The following is a 21858-nucleotide window of genomic DNA, read 5'->3' as shown; positions in this document are numbered from 1 at the left end:
CCACTGAAGTTTCCAATCTTTCTATAGAAAGATAAAATACCACTTTTAATAGGCAGTTAAAATAAAAAATGTAATTTGCATACAGCACGCATGGGTAAACTAGTAACAATAAGACAGTAGATGCGAAAAATATGAGGAAAAAGTTGCACATATACAGACCCCGACAAAACGGTAGCACCTTAACCATTTTACCAGTTTTGACTATTTCTCTTGTGTTTGCTCAATGTTCATTGGTTTTTTATAAAAGTATACAGTAGCGGTCAAAAATGGATGAATGGTGTTTCGTTTTTAATATTTACAATAATTTTTCAAGCAAACATTTTTTTGATATTTTTTTATTTAACAAAAACTGTGAAATCACACTTCCACACTTTATACAGAACTTAAAAAAATTCCACAAATTTGTATCTAAATTTCGAGCTTTTTAACCAGAATGTTTAGAAATTTTTTGGGTATGTAGTTAACAAGCTTATAAAATTCTAGTAAAATAAGTTTCGAGCGGATAAAAAATCGCACTGATTTTTAATAATTTTTGTTGCTTTTACGGTTTTTTTCTTTTTTGGTTTTGTGGAACTTTTCAAAGTTCTGTATGGAGTGTGAACCATATTTTTATAAAAAAACATATCAAAAAAAATTTATGACTGCCACTGTAGGTTATTATCTAACAAAAATCACATAAATCCAAATGTAAAATTTTGTAAAAAAATTCATCAATCCAATGAAGCCTGTCTGATTAGAGTCTAAATTAAGTTTTATTTTTCTACATATATGCATAGATATAGATATACATATATACATAGGTATAAAGATAGAGAATAGAAAGGATATGTTAGGTTACTTAGTAAAATGGTAAAAAAAGAAATCCCACCAAAGACTCCAACCAGACAGCCTTTATTGGATTGACTCTCAGCCCTAAAACCACAAAAGAGAATTCAGCTCTTCAATTTCAGTTTATCAAGCTGATCCTAGTCACTCTGGAGACTAAATCAAAAACTTGCATTTTATCATGTTGAGAAATAAGTTGTTCTTCAAGTTGAGAACCATCTTTTTCGCAAGTTGTGAATCAAGTTCCCTTGACTCAACTTAACCTATGATATGATTCCCTCATAAATTAGAGTATATATTTGGGTAAGCTTTTTTTTCAAATTTAAAAATTTGGTCAGCTCCGAACGAAATTTAGCTTTTATTAGAAGCTTTTTTGGCAAATACATAATTTGTGGCTTGCATTCAATAAAAGATTGCGACTTGACACGCCCTTCAAATGAAGTACACTGCATACCCGCTGTCTATACACTCGTCTACCATTGTATTGGAAAAGTTCTAGAATTGAAGCAAATGGGAGCATACTGGTCAGAGCGGGAACAGCTCAAAGTACATATGCTCCACCATCAAAAGTGTATTTAAAAGCTTTAAAAAGCTTGAGTGAGTGCCTATAAGGTGGCTTGTGGTATTTAGTTCAAATAACGCATGGCCACTTCATAGGCATATGGCCTAGCTTTTAAAAGCTCTCTGTACAACATACAAGCTTTTTTAAGCTTTTCCCCCTCTCACCAGCACTGCCCCGGAATTTTATGATATTCTAAAGCCTTTTTGAACTTTTCTGATTGTTTGAAGCTCTTAACGACTTGCATACATCAAACATTTTATGTCATTTAAGAAAATTTCTACAAATATACACATAAAATTCTCTTACCTTGCACACTTAATTTAGATCGGAACAATGACCGCTGCCGAGGCATGTTTTAAGACAATCTCATTTGAAAAGTCATTGCCATCTGAAAATCGAATTAAAAACAAAAAACACAAATTTAGTAAATAACAAAGTCATCAAAAAATGCGCTGTCCATTACAAAATAATTATCTAGGTAATAAAAATAAATAAATAAATAAAAGCATAGCTCTTTCATGAACTATAGGCGACCTCAATGTTAATCATCATCTGCCTCCACACAAAAAAAACCACAAGTGAGCAATATCTTCGAAAAGCCTCGAAGAGCAGCGGTCTCACTCAATGAGTCATTTGTACAGTTGTTTGTGATTTTTTAATATAAAGAATGCTGCAATTTATTTCTACATGTTTTCTTACATTTTGTATGAGTAATAATTTTTCACGGTTATGTATGTAAATTGCGGCTGGGTATGAACAGCAAAGTGAAATGGAAAAATAATTACAATTTATTGCAACTGACAATTGAAAGAAAACCACACAAAAATGAAAACAAGAAAAATGTATTATTTATGTTTTCTGTAGAAGAAATGTGTAACAGCTGGTGTGCAAAAATTTATAAAAGTATCAATATTATTATATGAAAGCATTTAGTAGGAAGTGTGAAGGGAAACGAGAACGGTTGGATTGTATAAATAGTAGAATTGTAAACACTTTCGTACGTGCTTAGTGGAATACATATTTTTTTCTCTCTTTTTTCATTGAATATGCTCCATATTTGCCATTGTTTTGCGGTTAGGCTATTTAGTCTGGTTTTCGTCTTGGCATTTCAACGGCGAGCATAAGTTTTTGTTAAAATATAATACAATTGTTTGTTCTTTATTGATTTCAGCTTTTGTGAAAATTCCCATATTTTTGGCTTTTTTAATTTAGAGATTTAGCGGCTAACCTTGAACTTTTTCGAAGTGAGGGCAAAAATCAATATTTTTATATTTCTGAGTAATGTGATGCGCATTAAAATGCGGTTTACAGTGTGCGAAAATGTGTAGCTTTGAGAAGCTAGTTGATCCCAGTTTATTCTAGGCGATTTATAAATTCAAAGTAAGTTTCTTGAGCTTTAAATGGGATATTGTTGACGTTTTCGGAGGCGCCAGAGGTTTTAAAACGATTTTTAAAGTTTCCACGTTAGTTCCCAAGCTTTGCATGGTACGCTGTCAGAGCTTTCAAAATGCGATGAAAGCTTCCACAGCGACCTCGGAGATTTATGTATAGGAGATAGGATAGGATATGATGGACACAGGACTCCGGATTGCTATTGCAGAACCGCTTTCGGCTGGACTTTCAAAACGAGCTGGAAGCTTCCACAGCGATTCGTATGATGTGTATAGCCTTGAAACCGGGCTAAAAGCTTGCAAAGGAAATTCAGAGTTTTATATGAAACGCTCTTAATTAGAGCTTTCCAAAGCGGAAGCAGCTTCAAGCTTTCATTACAAGTAAGAACTTCCGGAAGAAATAACGGAGACCACGAATTTGGGTTAAAGCTTTCACAGGACTTTGCGAGCTTTATTTGGAATACTAGCTATTAGATCTATTCGGATTTAAAAAAAAAAAAAATGTTTTCATGTAAAATCTACCACACCTCTTAAAAAGTGCGATGATATTTTTATTGTGCCATTGTTTTTGCACCAATTGCTTGGATCGGAATTCCAATTTTTTTCTCATTTTAAAAAGAACTCAATGATCCGATGTAGGCTTGCTTTGCACGCCTTTATTTCTTTAGTCTGCCTTGATTTACTTTGAAAACTTGTTGGGCGAAATGGCGGCTTGGAACGCTGCCTAAGCAATTAGCTGTGTTGTTGAAAAGTAAAGCATGCTCCTTTAACATAAAGAATTATTTTCACACAAAATTCGAGATAATTGAAAAAAACGGCAGCGCAAAATATAATAGAGGCTTTTAAGATCCCAATCTTATCAGAGTTATTTTGAAATTAATATGAATTAATTTTTGCAATTTAATAAAAATATAGAATAAATCTCCGCACAGTGTTTTTTTAATATTTGCAATGCTTCTCATAATAAATTCTGCTTCAAATGGCATATAAATTAAATTACAGTTTTTTCCGGATGAAAAAAAAAAAATTCGACAAATCTTCACCAAAAATTTCAACTTTCAAAACATTTTTTTCCATATAACGAATGCGTGATAGTTGTTTTTGCATGGGGAAAATGCCGAAGAGCGTTAGTAAAAAAAATCACAAAAATCAACGGTAGCTTGTAGCCACTTAAAACTTGCATTTTATTATACTGAAATTCAGTGAACCACACAACTGTCGAATTTTCCTAAATTTTGTAAAAATTTTTAAACATTAACTTATATGCCATTTGATGTAGAATACACTATATTTCTATTAAATACCAATGAAAAAATCTATTACGAAAAATAATATATGTATGTTAGGCTGGGCTGAAAATCCGTTTTTTTTTTTTTAATTTTGATCGTTAAGAAATAGCCAAGATAGATTCACTATGCTCTAAAAAACTTCTGTGCGAAGGATGAAAATTTTTCGGTGAACATCTTAAGCTCGCCCAAGCAAATCAAAGTTCAAAGCGTTAAAAACAAATTTCGTAAGCTAAGAAATCGATCGTAAATTTAATTCTCTACAAAAAGGTCCTTATACCCAATTATGTAGGACTATTTGTAACGACCAGTTGCTCATTTTACATGAAATTTAACTTTCTTTAAAAAGGTGGCTTTATGAAATAATTTGCGCTTAATAGTTTCTAAGTTAATTGCGATTTTTGCTAAAAACGTTGTATTTTTGTCCATGAACGAACCATTTATGGTTGAAAAATAATTAATAAATTACAATTAATTACAATAAAATAACAAATTGCCATAAACACCAAATTCAGTCATTAAAATCAAATTTTAATTAAACTTAAGGCACATCTAAATGGTGTTATCTACACGCCGTTGGACTAGCAACCATGAAATCACTAACCAAAGTGCAACTGCCATGAAATGCACTGTTGTACAGTTTTTCTTTTTTTTTTTTATAGGCGTTACTATAAAGCTAACAATTCCTGTCTGGTGACCTAAATTTCCTGCGGCCAAAGCGTTACCTAGAAAAATTATTAAAACAGATTTGGCGCGCTATGCTACTCAATGGTGGTCGGTAGTAAGGCTGGTGTAGTCGCATGGTGTGTCGCTGCCACCAACCACAGTACGAGCGTTTGCAATTTCTGCTTACTAGTTTTGCTTGAGAGCAACATCAACCTTCTTACTTTAAGCAAGTCATTGCGAAATAAATGTGTGTGTCTAACAAACCTGTTGACTTAGTTAATACAACCGGGTGTTTATATGTACTATAGCAAAACAAGTGCAACAAACTACGGAAAGGTGTGTAAGAACATAGAACTCGTCACTTAACATAAATGAACGCTCATAAATATGCTTTGATAACGTTAGCGTGCTTTGCAATTAACATTAGAATACGCATTTGAAATTTCATTCAATTCATGGTCATCTTCAGCAAACTTTTCCATGCTGTTGCTGCTTAACAGTCGCACAGTGTGGAAAATGTACTTTTTTTGTGATAAAATCTAAAATTTCGAAAACGGAAACAGTTAGCGAAATGAATTTAAAGCTCTTGAGATAGAGAATTTAGGATAAATAACATGGTTCGATAAAGCGTGTCATTGACCTTCAAAAATAGGTTTTAATTTTTTTTTATTTTTTTCACCTGAAAACAGCTTGCAATGAACTTTTTAAAAGAATTTAATAATACACTGCGTAGCATAATTATAAGACCGCCATATATTAACCAGTTCTGACTATTTATTTTTATATTATTTACTTTCAATTAATTTCTTATACAAATATGGTTCATTCTATACACCATACAAATTTCCAACTTTGTGCAAAAATTATAATATTCAGCGAATTTTCACCAAAATTTTACCTTTTTTTTTAAGAATTTATGGAAAAGTTCTGCGTATGCAATTTTATAGCCCACGCAATTTTAGTATAATAATTTGCGAGTTTCATATGGTTACAAAATACCGTTGATTTTTGGCATTTTTTTTTCGTTGACGGTGTCACCCATTTTCTGCCATACAAAGTATGTTCGACAATTTTTTTATAAGGTACAAAAATTTTATTTTTAAAGGTAATTTTAAAGGTCTGATTGAATAAAAAATTAACTTGACCTTAAAACCTACCTTCAAAAGCAAAACTTTTTAATTTTGTTTTATTTTTTTTCCTCAAAACAGTATGAAATTAATCTTTTAAACAAAATTTTCCAACATTAGAAATGGATATCTTGACGCCCATTGCATTCTGTTACCGGATCCAAAATATTAAAAAAAAAATTGAAAACCTATTTTTGAAGTTAATTCTAAAGGTCAAGGTAATTTTTTTATCCAAGGATACTAATTCTACTGTATTCTACATCTCAAAAGCTTTAAATTATCGTTCACGTTCCCTGAGATATTTGATTTTGTCACAAAACAAGTTCATTTTCCACACTGTGCGTCGTTTATCGCCGACTTAGTATGTGAAAGCGCAACGAAGGCAGGCTTCGTAAGCAGGCTAAGCAGACATGCGTTGAACATAAAATATTAGTAGAAATGTTATTGCGCAAATAAAAAATAATTATGTACTATATTTAAATGAATATGACTTTGTGGTGCTAAATGCCAGATAACATACGTATGCACAAAACTAGACTTTTCTACATTGGAACAGGTTCAACTTAATGCCTTTCAAACGGTTGTCAGTGTCGTCATCTGTGATGTGTTTGACCGAATTTGGCACAAAAATTAAGTTGTCGGTGTATGGAGAAAAGCGAGTGCTGAGAATACATATTTACCGACATTTGACCTGACTTGGTGGTGTCTACATAGGAAATGCGGAAGCGCAGAATTGGGGAAAAATGAAACTATCAACGGCATTAAATAACTTGTTGAGATACATACATATGTATATATATCGGTGGCAATAAGGGTGTGACACAATGGGTTCGCATACTCTTGCCAGGAGCCCGAAAAAGCTCATCGACCGCCACCGACCCCCAAACGGCCAAAAGGAGCTTGCATTGCAACTGAGCATGTCGGAGTTTTTAATCAGTCTGCCGGTTTAGTGGGCGTCTTGAAGCCCATTTGTGCAAGAGCTGGTAGTTGGTTGTCAAATGAACTTCATTGGAGCCCTGTCAGGAGAATCCAACCTGAGGACGTCCTGTCTTATACTGTCCTGCCACTACCACCTTTACCTAAAACAAGCTTTGAAATGCTGGAAGTCTCCACATGCGGTTTGTGAGGACTTCCTGACCAAAATGACAGATCAACACGACTGACCACTAAATAGGACAGTGGCCGCTCATAAATAACCTTAAATACGTGTAGGAGGGTTGCCACATGTTTAAAAAATATTCAATTTCAATTAAAGAAACTACATAAGTGAATAAAGTATCACCATATGGGTGTCAGAAAAAAGAGTTTTAAGAAGGTAGTAGTTTAAAAATATTTTAAAGACGATTGCCGCCTATTGCAGAAGTCGAATGAAAATATTTTATACCTAAGTTATATGAAATATTAAAAATGGGTGTCATATGAATTTGGCAATTTAGAATATTTTTGATGTGTTTGAGGGTCGCCACCAGTTTAAAAGGTTAAAGTCAAATTATTTAATAAGTTAAATGAATTCTTAAAACATGGTTATTAATGGAAATGGGTTTAAAATCCTTTATTTTTGAACTATATTTAGGAGGGTTGCCACGAATTTAAAAAATAAAATTCAACTTACTGCATCAGTTACTTACAAAATGTATAACAATGTCAGACGAAAGATATTTAAGGAGATTTTAGTTCAAAAATAATTTTGAAGAGGGTTGCCGCCCGTTTTGAAAGTCGAACTTAGTTTAATTATACACAAGTTATGTACATTACATCTTAAGATATGGGTATCAAACGAACGAGCGTTAAGAAATATTTAGTTTGAACATTCAGAATATTTTGGGATGTCAGAAGAGGGTGGTAACCCTTAATTAAAAAAAATTCACTTCAAATTATTTAATAAGTTAAATGGATTGTCAAAAGATTGGTATCAATCCAAATGGGTTTGAAAATAATTAATTTCTGAACTGTATTTAGAAGAGTTGCCATGTGTTGAGAACATCAAATGCAACTTAAAAAGATTTTAGTTTCAAAATACTTTTAAAAGGTTTGCCTCCTATTTTAAAAGTCGAATTTGTTTTACTTATGCACAAGCTAAATGAAATAATGAAAATATTAATGTCAAGCGATAGAGTTTTTGGAAAATTTTAGACTGATAATATTTTTAATTACGGTTTCTGCCTATTCTTTGAAGCTTATCAGATATGCGCCGATATTTCGAATTTGGTAAGTCGAATTAAAGAACTGGGATTTTCCATAATGTGCAATAAGTTTTGTTTTTTTGAAGTTAGAACCTTCTTAGCGGTACAGAGTGATTTTAAATTTGATGAATTGAAAACCGACACCTTGCGAGACTTCTCATCACTCAGAAATGGTTTAGATGAATCATTACGAATATTTTTTAAAGTTTTTAGATATATTCATATTTCATTATCGTACTTTACGCATTTTCACTTCCATATTTGGATCAGTGAAGTTGAACTATTAATTCTGGATTTTTGTAATCATAAACTATCATAAACTTCATTCATGCGCATAAGGAACATTGACGTGTTGACTGATGCCAGTGCTGCAAAAGCTACATGACGACTCCCGTTTTGTGCGTTCCAGCTACCACACTGCAATTGTAAGCGTAACATGCGAGTGCAAAGGAGCCAGCTAGCCGGCAGCGGCTCAGTGACACTTGTCAAATCATATTGCAATACGCCCATAAATGGGCGCGGAACAAGATACATACATACATGTATGCAATTTCCACATTTGCAATTAGCTGTACACTGAATGAATGCATTGAATTATTATGACTATAAATGTGTTCTCGATTATTTATTATTTTTTAAGTAGACAAAGAAAAATTGTCAATTGTCGGTGATTATTATTGCTGACATTGAAATACTAAAAAGTAGCTATGTATATATTATCATGGCACATTAGATTGCCGTTGAAGTATGGGAAATAAATCGGAAATTTATTATTATTGATTTGCTTTGTTGAGGAAGCGTAGCGTAGTTTTTAACTAAAGTAAATATTTTAAGTTAAATATTTTATGCATATAAAATAAATAAAAATCTGTTTTTCTACAATTTATTTCGCCTCACCACAACTTGACTTTGAAGCATTTTTTTTTACTCTGCATCACTCACTAGCACAAACATACATATGTACATATGCATTTACATATACATACATTCATAGAGCATGTGGGTGACCACAGCGCGTATGTTATGTGTGTACCATTTGAGCTGTGCCATTACAGTTTAATTAGTTTTAGATCAGAAAATACTGGTAGGTTAAGCGAAACCTTCAGATTTGTATTCAAATGGCTTGGCGGTTGTGGTTAGGGGTTTTTACCATTTTTTTTTTTCTTAATATTATATATTTTTTATTTTACTAAAGTCTCTTGGCATTGCAGCTTATTTAAATAATTTTATCGCTCAACCTGTCTTGCCATATATTTGCGGTAATTCAAATTGTCGCGCAACTGTTTTAGTTGTAGTGTCTACAAGTTCTGCGCATGCGCACCAGCACTGTTCTCATTTACATCACGCTGAAGTGAAAAAAAAAAATAATAAAACCGTTGGTCGCGTTTAAAATTACACTTTGCTTTTGAAGGTAGCAAAATTAATTTTCAATTTAACAAATTACCAATTAGAGCAAACAGTAAACATGCTGCAGATACTTGCGAATCTTTTGGTTATTTTTAATGTGGTGGCTCAAATTTAATACGAGCGTGATTTGATTGACAAAAAAAAAAATTAAAAATATTGGAAAAATAAATGTATGTACATTAGGGGGTGCTTCAATAAAACAAGCTGCGGATTTTTCACCGGAATTATCAAAATTGTTATATTTTAAGACGTCTGCGAACATATTTCGGAAAATATTAAGGTTTACGTGAGCTGTACTGAGCTGGAAATTCCGATGGAAAAACAGTACCAATTCTTTTTTTTTTTTGTATGGAGAGTGATGCACCCTAATGTACACACTGGTATATATCTGAACTCCGATAGATGAAATAAATCCGCTAAGTATATTTCTTAATTAAAAACAATTCCATGAGGCATTTGAGAAGTGGAAAACTATGCTAATTAGATATTGAGCAATAATAATTTTCTAAGAATCTGTGTCCCTATGAAATAACGCATTTCGAATTTGACAATTTGAGAGATAGACAGTAATGAATTTATGTAAGAATTTCTGATAGAGACGTCAAATTGAAAATATAAAAATACATTTTCGATGAAATTAGCCTAAGTTCAAATAAATGGCAACTCAAAAAAAAAATTGAGTTCAAAAGAGAAGAGTAGCAACCCATGCATAAAAAATTGGTGTTATTTTCCAAGACATATACAGTATTGGCCAATACAATAACACCTCCATTTCAATGTGATATTGTTTCCCACTTATGTTTAATTATTAATTTATAAGAATTTTCAATTAAAATACAGTTCATTCTCTCACAAAACCCATATAAACCCAAGTTTGAAACTTTGTAAAAGACTAAAAAAAATGCAACAAATTTTCACCTAAATATCAAACTTTTTTCTCAGAAGCATTAGACTTTTTTTGAGTACGCACAGTGTCAAGTGGCTAAAAATTATCGTTGATTTTTTTAGATTTTTTTTGTCGCATTTGCTTCCATATAACAAATAAACAAAATTTATTTTTATATGGAAGAAACCCGCAACACCTTCGGCGAAAAAAAATCTAAAAAATCAATGGTGATCTTTAGTCACTTGAAACTTGCACATTGTTAGACTAAAATTGAATAGGCTATAAAACTGTGCACTCAAAAAAATTCTAACACTTCTGAGAAAAATTTTAGAAATTTATGTGAAAATTTGTTAAAATTTTTTGTAGTTTTTACAAAGTTTTAAACTTGGGTTTATATGGGTTTTGTTAGAGTGAACTGTATTTCAATTGAAAATTTCTAAAAATAAATAAATAAACATGAGTGGGGAACAATATCACTTTGAAAAGGGGTGCTATTGTATTGGCCAATACTGTATGTACGTAAAATTGTCATTAGATGTGAATCGAGTTGAATTACGTCAGAGAATAGTCATATCAATACAGATAGTAGATGTGTGTGGTTATAATATTTCCTAGGGTCTTCGATTATTCGCCTCTTTCCCAAACCGGGTTTCGAGTCATTGCTCGTTTAAGCGCCAAACATTCATTATTAGAATCAAATATGATATGCTGTTCATCCTCAAATAACCTAGGCTATAATTTTTAAATTAATGGTGATTTCGTTTCTACCAAAAAAATTCGCCTTTTGATTGCCCCTTTGTATTTCGTGTTCGATAGGCAAACGGTGAGAAAATTTTGTGTTTGTTTCTTAAAATGTCACACTCTTGTAAGGCAAAAAAGGCACATTATCTGCCCTTTGAAGATTTGTCAGGGGAGAAGGTTGCCCTGAAAATCAGATCAGATCAGGCTGTTAAAAACTACAGTATAATGAAATGCGTGAGCTAGACAGGGACAAGAAAGCAAAAACATGGCCTTTTACAAGGTTCAGTGTAACATCAAAAATAATTTGCATTTTTTTGGAAGAAACGAAATCATCATAAATACTTAGGGGTTTTACTTAAACTGAAAAACGACTTTTATTGAGATGTCAGGAAGTGTATGAAATGCAAACAAACCGGTTTGTTCGATAAAAAATTCGGTTTATGCGATATGCGAAAAACCGCCTACAATTATATAAAAAAACCGGTGGAAACCGGTTTGGAAAGACCGAGTCAATCTCCCTAACATTTCTTCCTCCAACAATTGAAGTCAACTGTCTGAAAATTCGACTGCTCATCACTTAAGTTTGCACGTGCTTACGTTTTACCCGAGAGCCGTGGTATATTTTTCTTTGAAAAAATTTTATTTCTATGAAATATAGTTGGCACAAAAACTATTGGCAGTTCACGCGTCACAAAGATGTTGAGCGTGTGCGTGGACTTTTTCTAAAAATGTATTTTTTTTTTCATGATGACGTCAAAGCACACAGGGCGTTGTTTTCACTATTTGTGCAGAATTAAACATTAAAATTTTTTTTTTACATTATATGCTTTTATTTATTTATTTTATTATTGAATTACTAGCTTAGAAATATTAATTTAAAAACACTAAATTAACGCTTTCTCCTCTAATCTCACCCTTTCAGGTACGGCGGCTCCGCAGCACAACGGGGCTATGAGGCACCCGCTTGTGTGCAGAATGCTATGGTGACTAAAGACAAGAAACCCTTCACCTACACACCGGGCGGCATTGATCTCTCACAAATCAAATCGGAGCGCATGGCCAAGCGTTTGGCGCGCAACGCCCAAGCCGAGGGCGCGACGGGTGCATCACAGCTGAACAGACCGACACAGCCGCAATCGCCGGGTGGCGGCAATGCTGCCTCTCAAATTGGTGCCGCCGGCATGGGTATGCCCTTCCAGGTGCTGCCACCGCCACCACCACCAGCGCCAAATGCAGCAGCGGGTAAGAAATTTAATGGCACATCGGCACCGCCACCACCACCACCACCTAGCTCCTCCTCCACATTAGCACCACCACACAATGGCGGTGGACCGGGCAGTGCGCCTGGTTCGCCCAACGCGCAACGCAAGTCGCCCACACCGCAACGCTTCGAACCGCCACCAATGGGATTCCGACCAGAAATCAAAATTCCGCCAAATCCAATGGCGGCCTTGCGCAAAGTACCACCGCCGGTGGAGAAGAATAACTTCTGGAAGGATGAATATGTGCGCGAACGCTCCAAGAGTCCCATGGTGGGTGAAAATGACAGAGCTAGCTCACCGAATAACGGCGGTTATGGTGAGCGTGCTCAAGTTAGTTTGAACAACAACAACAGCAACAACGATGTCAACGAACATGTCGATGGTGAGAAATGCGTGTAGAGAATGTGTTAAGGCATTTTCTACGTTTATTTTAGGCTTCATCACCTAATCACCACATCAACGCTTTGTATGGGTCTAACCTTGGTTCTTGGTGGTTTGAGCAACGGCTATAACGTATTTTAAGTACACGAAGTTGGGTGAAGAGGCGAAAGGGTTTACAGAAGAACCGTCAGACCTCAGATCCTAAGGAGCTTGATACTTGCTTACATGTTGAAAAAAAAAACATTTTTTTATGCTTTGGGTTTGGGTCAACTAATTTATTAATGGTGCTGGTATAGTCAAATAGCTGGTAATGAAAAATGTGTTTGAAAAAGAATTGTAAAATTGATTATTACTATTACATACTATTTACTGGCTCAACTAACTCTCTAAATGGTGATGGCGCTGCTAACCTTCACGCATCGCACCCTAAATTCACGACAAAAGAAACACTAACGGTTCCAAGAATTAATCTATAAATCACTCTATGCACTAAAATTCATTATTTCAACACTTTTATTTTTTTTAATCTTTTACCAACACCTTCAACAGGTTACAAGAAACCAGTAACGACTACCCAACAACCTGAACTGAACTACAGCAACAACTCCACTCAACCACAGCAGCACACACCGACTCCGCCCACGTACTCCCCACCATCTTATCAACCACTGCAACAGCAGCAGCCTCAATACGCCAACAATGCAACACCACCATTGTCGGCCTCAACTCCACCACAACAACAGCAAAAACAATCGCCAAGAAATGAGTTCCGCAGTGTCGCCCCACCGCAATCGCCTATCACAAATGTCTACACACGGCAAACGGATAGCCCACGCGCTGATGCCGGCACTCCAACACAGCGCGCCACTGAAAGTCCCTTCAGATATGGTGGTCAGCAGCAGCAGCAGCAGCAGCAGCAGCTGCAGCAGCCACAACAACGTGCTGCACCAGCTGTATCACCATTGGCTCAACAGCCACAACAACAATCGCCAAAGCCGTACGCGCCGTCACCAACAGCAATACAATCAACATCAACCAACAATTCTCCCAACTCACAGCCATCAGCACAAACTGTGCCTTGGCGCACTCAACGTACTCCGACGCAACAACAACAACAACAGCAGCAGCAGCCGCAATCGACAGCAATATATAACAATGTGTCGCCACAGCAGCAGCAGCAACAACTCACTCAACAAGCTCCAGCAGCATATCAGGGACCAAAGCCGGTGAGTAAAATTTGGAAAATATATATATGTACATATGTATATACATATATTAGACTGCAACACTCCCCATACAAAAAAAAAATCGGTACTATTTTTCCATTGAAATTATAAAATTTATTATATTTTAACAAGTCCACCAAAATATTTCGAAAAAATATTAAGATTTAAGTGCAGCTCAAAATACCACCAAAAATGGAATTTTTTATGAATAAAAATAGTTATTTAAATTTTTTTTTTTAAATCCCCTCAAATAACAAAACCGTTTAAGCTTAAAAAATTTGCATAAAAATATTAAAAAAAAAAAATTGAAAAAAAAATTTGAACGGAATCGTATGAGGAGATTTTTGATGGTGTTTTTTAACTTTTTTCAAAGATTGGTTTAAGAAAATCTTGAATAACTGAGCCTAAACTCTTCTGATTTAGACTTAAGAGGTGTTGGTGGAAAGGTATTTTCTCACCCTTTTCATTTCTTTGCTAATAAACTCATTCAAAGGATGAAAGAGAAAGGTAGGATGAACGAACGTCATTCAAAGTTGAATTAAGATGTGTTGGTATTTGAAAAAAAAAAAAAAATTGCGACACGAATGATATTTTTTTGGACAGAAATAAAAACAGTGTGAAAATACCTTTCTACAGAGATCTCATAAGTCTAAATCAGAATAGTTTTGGTCCAGTTATTTAAGTTTTTCGTAAATCAATCTTTGAAAAAAGTAAAAAAAAAAAACAGCATCAAAAATCTCATTCTTACGATTCCATTGAAAAGATTTTAAAATATTTGTATGCAGATTTTTTAAGCTTAATCTCTTTTGTCATCTGAGGGGACTTTTTTCAAAAAGTTCTTTACAAAACTATTTTTATTCATAAAACACTCCATTTTTGGAGATATTTTCAAATCGGTCCAGCTCACTTAAATCTTAATATTTTTCCCAAATATTTTGGTGAACGTCTTAAAATGTAATACATTTTGTAATCCCGCCGGAAAAACCCCAACTTTTTTTTGGTGATGCAGTCTAATATATATATATATATATTTCGGAATATTTCGGCTTACGGATTGAACATATCGTGGTGTGAAATTAAAGTAAAGTAAGTTAAACTATATGTAGTGTATTTTTTGGTTGCATCTCAACTCTTGCAAACTTGAAAATTTTGATAATTTTTTAAATTTTCACACAACTATGACCGAGCAGACTACAGAGATGAGAATTTACATTTTCTAAATTTCTTTCTACAATTCAAAGCACCACTCGCTACAAATATAGACTAAATTCATATAAGTATGTGCAAATGTAGGTGCATATACATTAGGGTGGTTCAAAAAAAAAATAAAATGTAAAGTCGGTATTTTAACGCTCTCACCGAAAAAATATATCCGTTTATTTTGTTTTTTTTTTATTTTGAAATCAAAAAATATTTAGAAGCCGCTCAAGCACTCAAAGTTTTCCATGTATTTGATATGGGAAAACAACAATTTTTCGTAGAACTAGCATTTATAGAATTCTTGAAAATCAATAATTTTCGAACATAAAACTTTTTTATCTCTTCAGGAGACGCCCAAAAACAATACCCCATTTGTTTATTTTACCAATTTTTAATGTTAACATTCAATTAATATTATTGCATTCAAATTCCGACATTACTTTTCTTTTTCACTAGCCTAATATACATACATACAGACACTGAGAATATGCATAGTCAAGTTGCGTCAACTAAACTCTTTCCTCAGTACATCAATATGTATGTATTTTAGAAAATTTTGTGTGTGTGCCGTCTAATTCAAAACATGCGGAAATGTCTATTTTTATCAATGCCGTGTTGATTTGCACTAATGTATGTATGTGTATAAGAGCGAATTAAACGATTTTACTTTTTTTTGTTTCTTATGACATTCATGTTCAGCTGTTGTAAATTAATTTGACAATAATTTCCTAAGATAGTATTTTTGGAAGCTGATTAACAAATTTTAATTAAAACTGATGAGCACTTTCTGCAGTTGTCGGCAAACTATCGCAAAAATTGATGGAAACATTCTACGCTAGTTGACACTTAAATGCTTGTGTACAATTACATATGTATATACACTGGTGGCCGAAATAATAGGCACGTTTTATTTTGCCAAGTTTTGACTTTTTTTTTCTTTTGCTTATTTAATATTTTTTTATACAAGTGTAGCTCATTATATAATAAACTGCATATATGTAAATCAATATTTAAAATTAATTAAAGGATTCAACAAATTTTTAACGCCCATCATAACATTTTTTAAAGTGCATGTTTGAAGCAGCTAAGCATTAGCGCTGATTTTTAATATATTTTTGCTGACGGACTTTTCGGCTTTTGGTTTTTATATAGCAACTTCAATTTATAAAAACTTAAATCGATTTTTCGAAATTTGTTTGCGAACGAAAAGCTGGAAACGTGCATTTATATGCAGTTTATTATATGGTTAGATTTTTATAAAAAAAAAAAATTAAATATAAGACTAGAAAACTAGTCAAAATAAGCCGTTTATATTATTTCTGCAACCAGCTTACGTATGTAGCTATGTTTGAGAATAATAAGAATGTATGTATATACAATGTGTGTACACTAGGGTGGTCCAAAAATGCATGTGAAAAAGCAAAGTCGGAATTTTTATGCTCTCACCCCCTAGGATTGTTCTATACCGGAAAAAATATACCCCATATTTTTTATTATGAAATCAGAAAATACTTACATAAAGGTCGCTCAAAGCGTCCAAAGTTTTCCAAGTAAAAACAACTTTTCGTATAAATGGTATAGAATTGTTAAAAATCACTGTTTTTCTATAGGAAAACTCGGTTTATCTGCAGGAGATAATACCCAATTGTTTATTTAATAATTTTTTTGTCGCAACTATAATTTATAGGTCCGCCAACAACCCACAAAAACCCCGTTAAATGCAATGGGGAGACCAATAAAAAATCGCTAGTATTAAAAAATTGTTAAATAAGCAATTACTGAAAGTCTCCTGAAGAGAACCAGAGCTTTCCGATCGAAAAATATTGATTTTCAGGAATTCTATTTCCATTTCTTCGAAAAACTGTTTTTTTGCCATATAAAAATACATGGAATGCTTTGAGCGACCTCCAAATATTTTTTTATTTCAAAATAAAAAAATAGGGGTATACATTTTTCTATACAGAACACTCCTAGGGGGTGAGAGCATTACAATTCCGACTTTTCAGTTATTGGACCACCCTAATGTACCTTGAGGAGCCAAACCGGAGCAATAACAAATAATGTGAACTTCCTTGCGATAACTTCGAAATATTTTACGATTTTTTTTTTTTTTGTAATCTAGTTTCGGATTTCACATTTACTATCCTTATCCTTTCATCAGAAGACGACAACAAGAATAATTAAAACAAGCGGATAAAGAACAGAGCGGCCAACTTGGCGCAAATCGTGCCATTTTTGGCCCTTTTCACTTCAAATGGCACTCAACTTTTCAATTTGGCACAAAGTGCCAAAATGGCACTTAAGAAAAATAGTAATACATATTTGTGAAATCCTTTGCGTGTACTTGTTTTTCTCAACAAAAATTTTCTAGTTTCAATAGTGTATACAACTGGTTTATCTTATTTTGGCATCGGACATTTGATTTAGGAATGTGTTTCTAATTTCAATGCTAAATGGGAAGAATTAAAAATAATGACACCTTTTTGGCACTTTTTATTTTTTTATTCGGCACATTTTGGCACTTTTTTATCTTCAGTGTGGCACTTCATAGATAATTACAGTTGGCAGCCCTGATAAAGAAGGAAGTTGGAAAAAAAATCTAGCAACTTGATTGTTCCAGTTTTGTAGCAAAGTTTCGCTTGACTTTTAATAAATTGGATTAATTTGAATATTGTAGCTTTTTAAGTCATCTCGGAACACTTTCGTCGCACAGTTTTTGGCTGAGATCTGTTGAGATTGCGTACTGGTTTTCCTCAATGGTCCAGGGGTTTCCGCAATGGTCCAAATCAACGAAAAGCGGAAAAAATTCAATATCTCTTACAGTCGGTTTCACCAGCAATTTAAATGGAAAATTATTTTTTATTTTCTGTCAATTTCCATATAAAATTTGAAAAATTAAAATCATTTTTCACTTAAATGGCTTTTGTGAAATTGGCTGTTAGAGCCGATTTCAGATGAGCAATTTAAGTGCCTTTCTGATCAATAACATTTTCTAAGTGTAAAATCCTGATTTTCTTCCAGGGGTATCTATGTTTCCGCAGCAGTTACGGGAAAAACGGTAACCATAAAAAATTAGTTTCTGTTAAGGGGAAGAAGAAATTACATAAAATTCGCTTACATTTTTAGATTGTCAAGAAATAAGCGAAAATAGATATGCAGTAGGTAAATTATGCGGTTTAGTATTTAATGAGTATGATAATAAGGCAATTTAGCAAATTAACATAAAATCCTCATTTAACTCAAAATTCAAATTTAATTAATTTATATTGTTTGTTACTGCTTTTTCCTTTTTTTGTTCTTGTTTTAATTTTTTTCTTGCTTATTGGTTTTTTTTTTTTTTTTTTTTTTAACGAAGCAATAATTCATTCAAATATTTATTATCATTCGCTTGTGTTGCGCTCTCGAAACAAGCGTTTTACTTCTTCACTCAAAATAAGAATTTTTTGATATTGGTCGCAACTATTTAATCCAATTTTGAATTGCGTAAATGAATGTTTTTAAGGAAATTTTTGCGTTTTTCAATAAAAAACAGTTCCCCTTAATTTTATAGAGGGTGACGGACGGGTGGATCTTTAATGATTGCCAAAATTATGCACACAGCGCAAGAGCATGTAGATCAAACATTCTTGAAAATTATTCAGAATTATCGCCTGCTAAAAACACTTAGAATAACTTCGATTTTTCATGAAGGGCATATAGATTGCAAAGAAATTATATTAATTTTTTCCAGGACCTCCCTGCTTTTTAGTTAATCAGAAAAAATCTGAAAATAAAGTTTTAAAATTTTCGTCCTTTGAATTAGATTAAGTAAATTTGCGCTTAGATTCATATCTGGGATTTGCGCAGGTCAATCCATGATTATCGTCTTCAGACCGTGGGCACAATTATTTCAATTTGTAATCAGTAGCGGCAATTTGCTGTCAATTATAGTACTAGTGTTACTCCCCATGGGCTATAGAGCTTCCAAAAATATTAAAAAATATCTTAAAAATATATACAAAGAAGCATAGAAACAAAAAAAAAAAAAAATTAAACAATTTTAACTTATGCCCTAAACGGTAAAAAAGTCATAAAAATATTCTGGCCTAGTTAGTTCATATCAAGACTTAATAGGTTATAAAAGCTTAGGAATCTGTGTAGCCGTTTCGCATAGTATGTTTTTAATATTATCAAATTTTAAATCCCCCGTTAAAAAGTTCCTAATTTCAAAAAAGGCAAGGTCTTTATTTTTCAGGTTGTACAATTTATTTTCGAGTAAACTTCTACAAAGTGTAATTTGAGTTCGAAGCGAATTTGGTTTAAATTCACTGGGAAGTGAATGGTGAAACCTACCTGAAAGCTTTTTCAATTCATTTCGATTGATATCCATCCTTTAAAAATTCAATAAACATATAAAATAATTTGAATGCAGCTTATAGAATATGTGGCAACTCTCCTAAATACATTTCAGAAATAAAGCCTTTTCAATCCCAATACGATTGACACCCATATCTTAATAATTCATTTGATTTTTTAAATAATTTGAATATTTGAACAGGTGGAAACCCTCTTAAAACACCCAAAAAATATTTATACTGTTCAAGCGGAAGATTTCTTAACAAATTTTAAAACACATACTTGAATTAAGTAATTGCCCTAATTTAAGTTGAGTTGGATTTTTTTAAACAGGTGGCAACCCTCCTAAATATATTTCAGAAATAAAGCCTTTTTAAAATCATTTCGATGATACCCATTTTTAATAATTCATCCAACTTCTTAAATAATAAGCACGTGGCAACCCTTTTTAAACATTCTAAATGTTCAAACTCAAGTTTTTTTTTAATACATTTTCGCTTCATACTTCAAATAACTTGCGTAAAAGTTAATTAAATTCGACTTTTTAAACAGGTAGCACCCCTCTTCAAAAGAAGTTTCGCGCTAAGATATTCTTAAATATTCTTCGTCTAACATTGCGCTACATATTTTAATTAACTAATAAATTAAGTTGCATTTTATTTTTTAAACAACCCCCTAAATATGGTTCAGAAGTAAAGATTGTCCAAAACCCATTCGATTGATACCCATATTTTAATAATCCATTTAACTTATTTAATAATTTGAAATAAATTTTTAGGCAACCCACTTCAAAAATATTCTTAATGTTTAAACTAAAGCGTTCGTTTGAAATCCATATTTTGACATTTCATATAACTTTTGGATAAGTTAGCTAAATTCGAAATTTCAAGCAGGTGGCAACCCACTTCAAAAATTTTCAAACTGCTACCTTCTGAGCCCCTTTCGTTTGGCACCCATATATTGAAATTTTTCCCCCTATTTAATTTTCTTAATTAAAATTTAATTTGATTTTTTAAACAGGTGGCAACCCTTCTAAAGTTTAGTTAAGAAAGAGAGATTTTCAAAACCATTTCCATTGGTTTTGTAATATTTTATTTTTTTTTAAATAATTTTAATATAATTTTTTAAAAGATGGCAACTGTTTTTCAAAAAAGTAAAACCTTACTGCATATCTTCAATCCAAGGGTTTTAATTTGACATCTCATTGGGGAAAATCGAACGAACGGCGCGGTTATTATGGCATTGCTTATTAAATTATTTGAATTCAATTGAACTATAGGTGGCAACTCTGTTCCAAAAAATAAAACCAGTTTGCACATCTACAGGCCAAGCGCTTTAATTTGACACCCCATTTTTTTATCCTGAAAAAAAAAAATCCCTTCGCGTATTATATATATAGATTTGGCGGATTAGCCGTATCTTCCGAGGCAGAACCTGCACCGTTCTTTCGATTAAAAATGTTTACTTTAGTTTTTTAGAGTTAAAATATTTATTAAAATAAAATTTTGGTGAGATCGTATTCCCATTTAAGAAGAATTTGCAAATCACCGGTTCAAGACACCACAAGTCCTTCATATTTGACCTGCAAGGACTTGTTTTAACCTACATATAAAAAAATTTGATGTTCGTTTTGCTTCATCACGTTAGTATTTTTTTCTAGCCACGCACGATATCCGCCATATTTTTTGGGGCTGTGTAATTAGCCTTTCGTTTTTTAATTTCGTGATCTTTCACAGAAGAAAATTAATTCAGCTATAATTTCGTCTTATTTTACAATTTTCAGACCAATGTCGGCTCCCTCTACATCGCACCATTGGCGCCACCAATTGAACCGCAAGCACCCAGTGTTGTGCGTCAATTTCAGCAGCAACAGCAACAACGTGAATCACCAATACGTCAAATACCACAACAACAACAGCAACAACAAGCACCACAACAGCAACAACAATCGCAGCCAATGCGCTCAACCGTGCCTTGGTTGAGCAGCAAGCCCAAAGCGAATGAGCAACCCGAATGGGCGCGTCCTGAAGAGAATGGCAATGTGGTGCCATCGTCGTTGCATCGCATGAAGTCGCCACCACCACCAGCAATGACAGCACAACAGTCACAAGTGCAACAGCAACAGCAACTAGCACAACAACAACAGCAGCAGCAGCAGCAGCAGCAGCAGCAGCAACAACAATTGTACTATCAACAGCAGCAACAACAACAAAAACCACAAACGCAACACTATGGCTATCAGCCCGAGCAGGGTAATGGCTTTGCCGCAGCAACGCCAGCGAATTTCGGTAGTCAAGGTGTTGGAAGCACAGGATTGCGTTTGCAAATCAATGCCAACAATGCCAGTAGTGCGCCAAATCAACAAACTGGCCCAAGGGTG

The 21858-nt window shown here is 33.5% G+C and overlaps 2 protein-coding genes across 14 annotated transcripts in view; one reads left to right on the top strand and one right to left on the bottom strand.

Moving 5' to 3' along the window:
- LOC118735886 (DNA fragmentation factor subunit beta) overlaps nt 1–21858 on the bottom strand; it is a 119473-nt gene that overhangs the window by 71418 nt on the left and 26197 nt on the right. Inside the window, exon 5 of one of the 2 annotated variants that reach the window (XR_004992655.1) lies at nt 1694–1775. The exons of the other annotated variant lie outside the window; for it this stretch is intronic. The gene's annotated coding sequence lies outside the window, so the exon portion shown is untranslated. The remainder of the gene's footprint in view (nt 1–1693; nt 1776–21858) is intronic. 2 annotated transcript variants of the gene reach the window in all.
- The window catches only part of LOC118735876, a 53990-nt gene that overhangs the window by 13736 nt on the left and 18396 nt on the right, over nt 1–21858 (top strand). For 7 of the 12 annotated variants that reach the window (XM_036465873.1, XM_036465871.1, XM_036465872.1 and 4 more), the window contains 3 exons: nt 11997–12718; nt 13267–13943; nt 21262–21855. In XM_036465873.1, the coding sequence (XP_036321766.1) occupies nt 11997–12718; nt 13267–13943; nt 21262–21855 (1993 nt within the window). The remainder of the gene's footprint in view (nt 1–11996; nt 12719–13266; nt 13944–21261; nt 21856–21858) is intronic. The other 5 variants (XM_036465881.1, XM_036465878.1, XM_036465879.1 and 2 more) reach the window with 2 other exon arrangements.

Source organism: Rhagoletis pomonella, unplaced genomic scaffold (assembly GCF_013731165.1).
Source record: "Rhagoletis pomonella isolate Grant_MI unplaced genomic scaffold, Rhpom_1.0 Rhpom_scaffold_00003, whole genome shotgun sequence".
Lineage (NCBI taxonomy): Eukaryota > Metazoa > Arthropoda > Insecta > Diptera > Tephritidae > Rhagoletis > Rhagoletis pomonella.
This window is presented reverse-complemented; position numbering and strand designations above follow the sequence as displayed.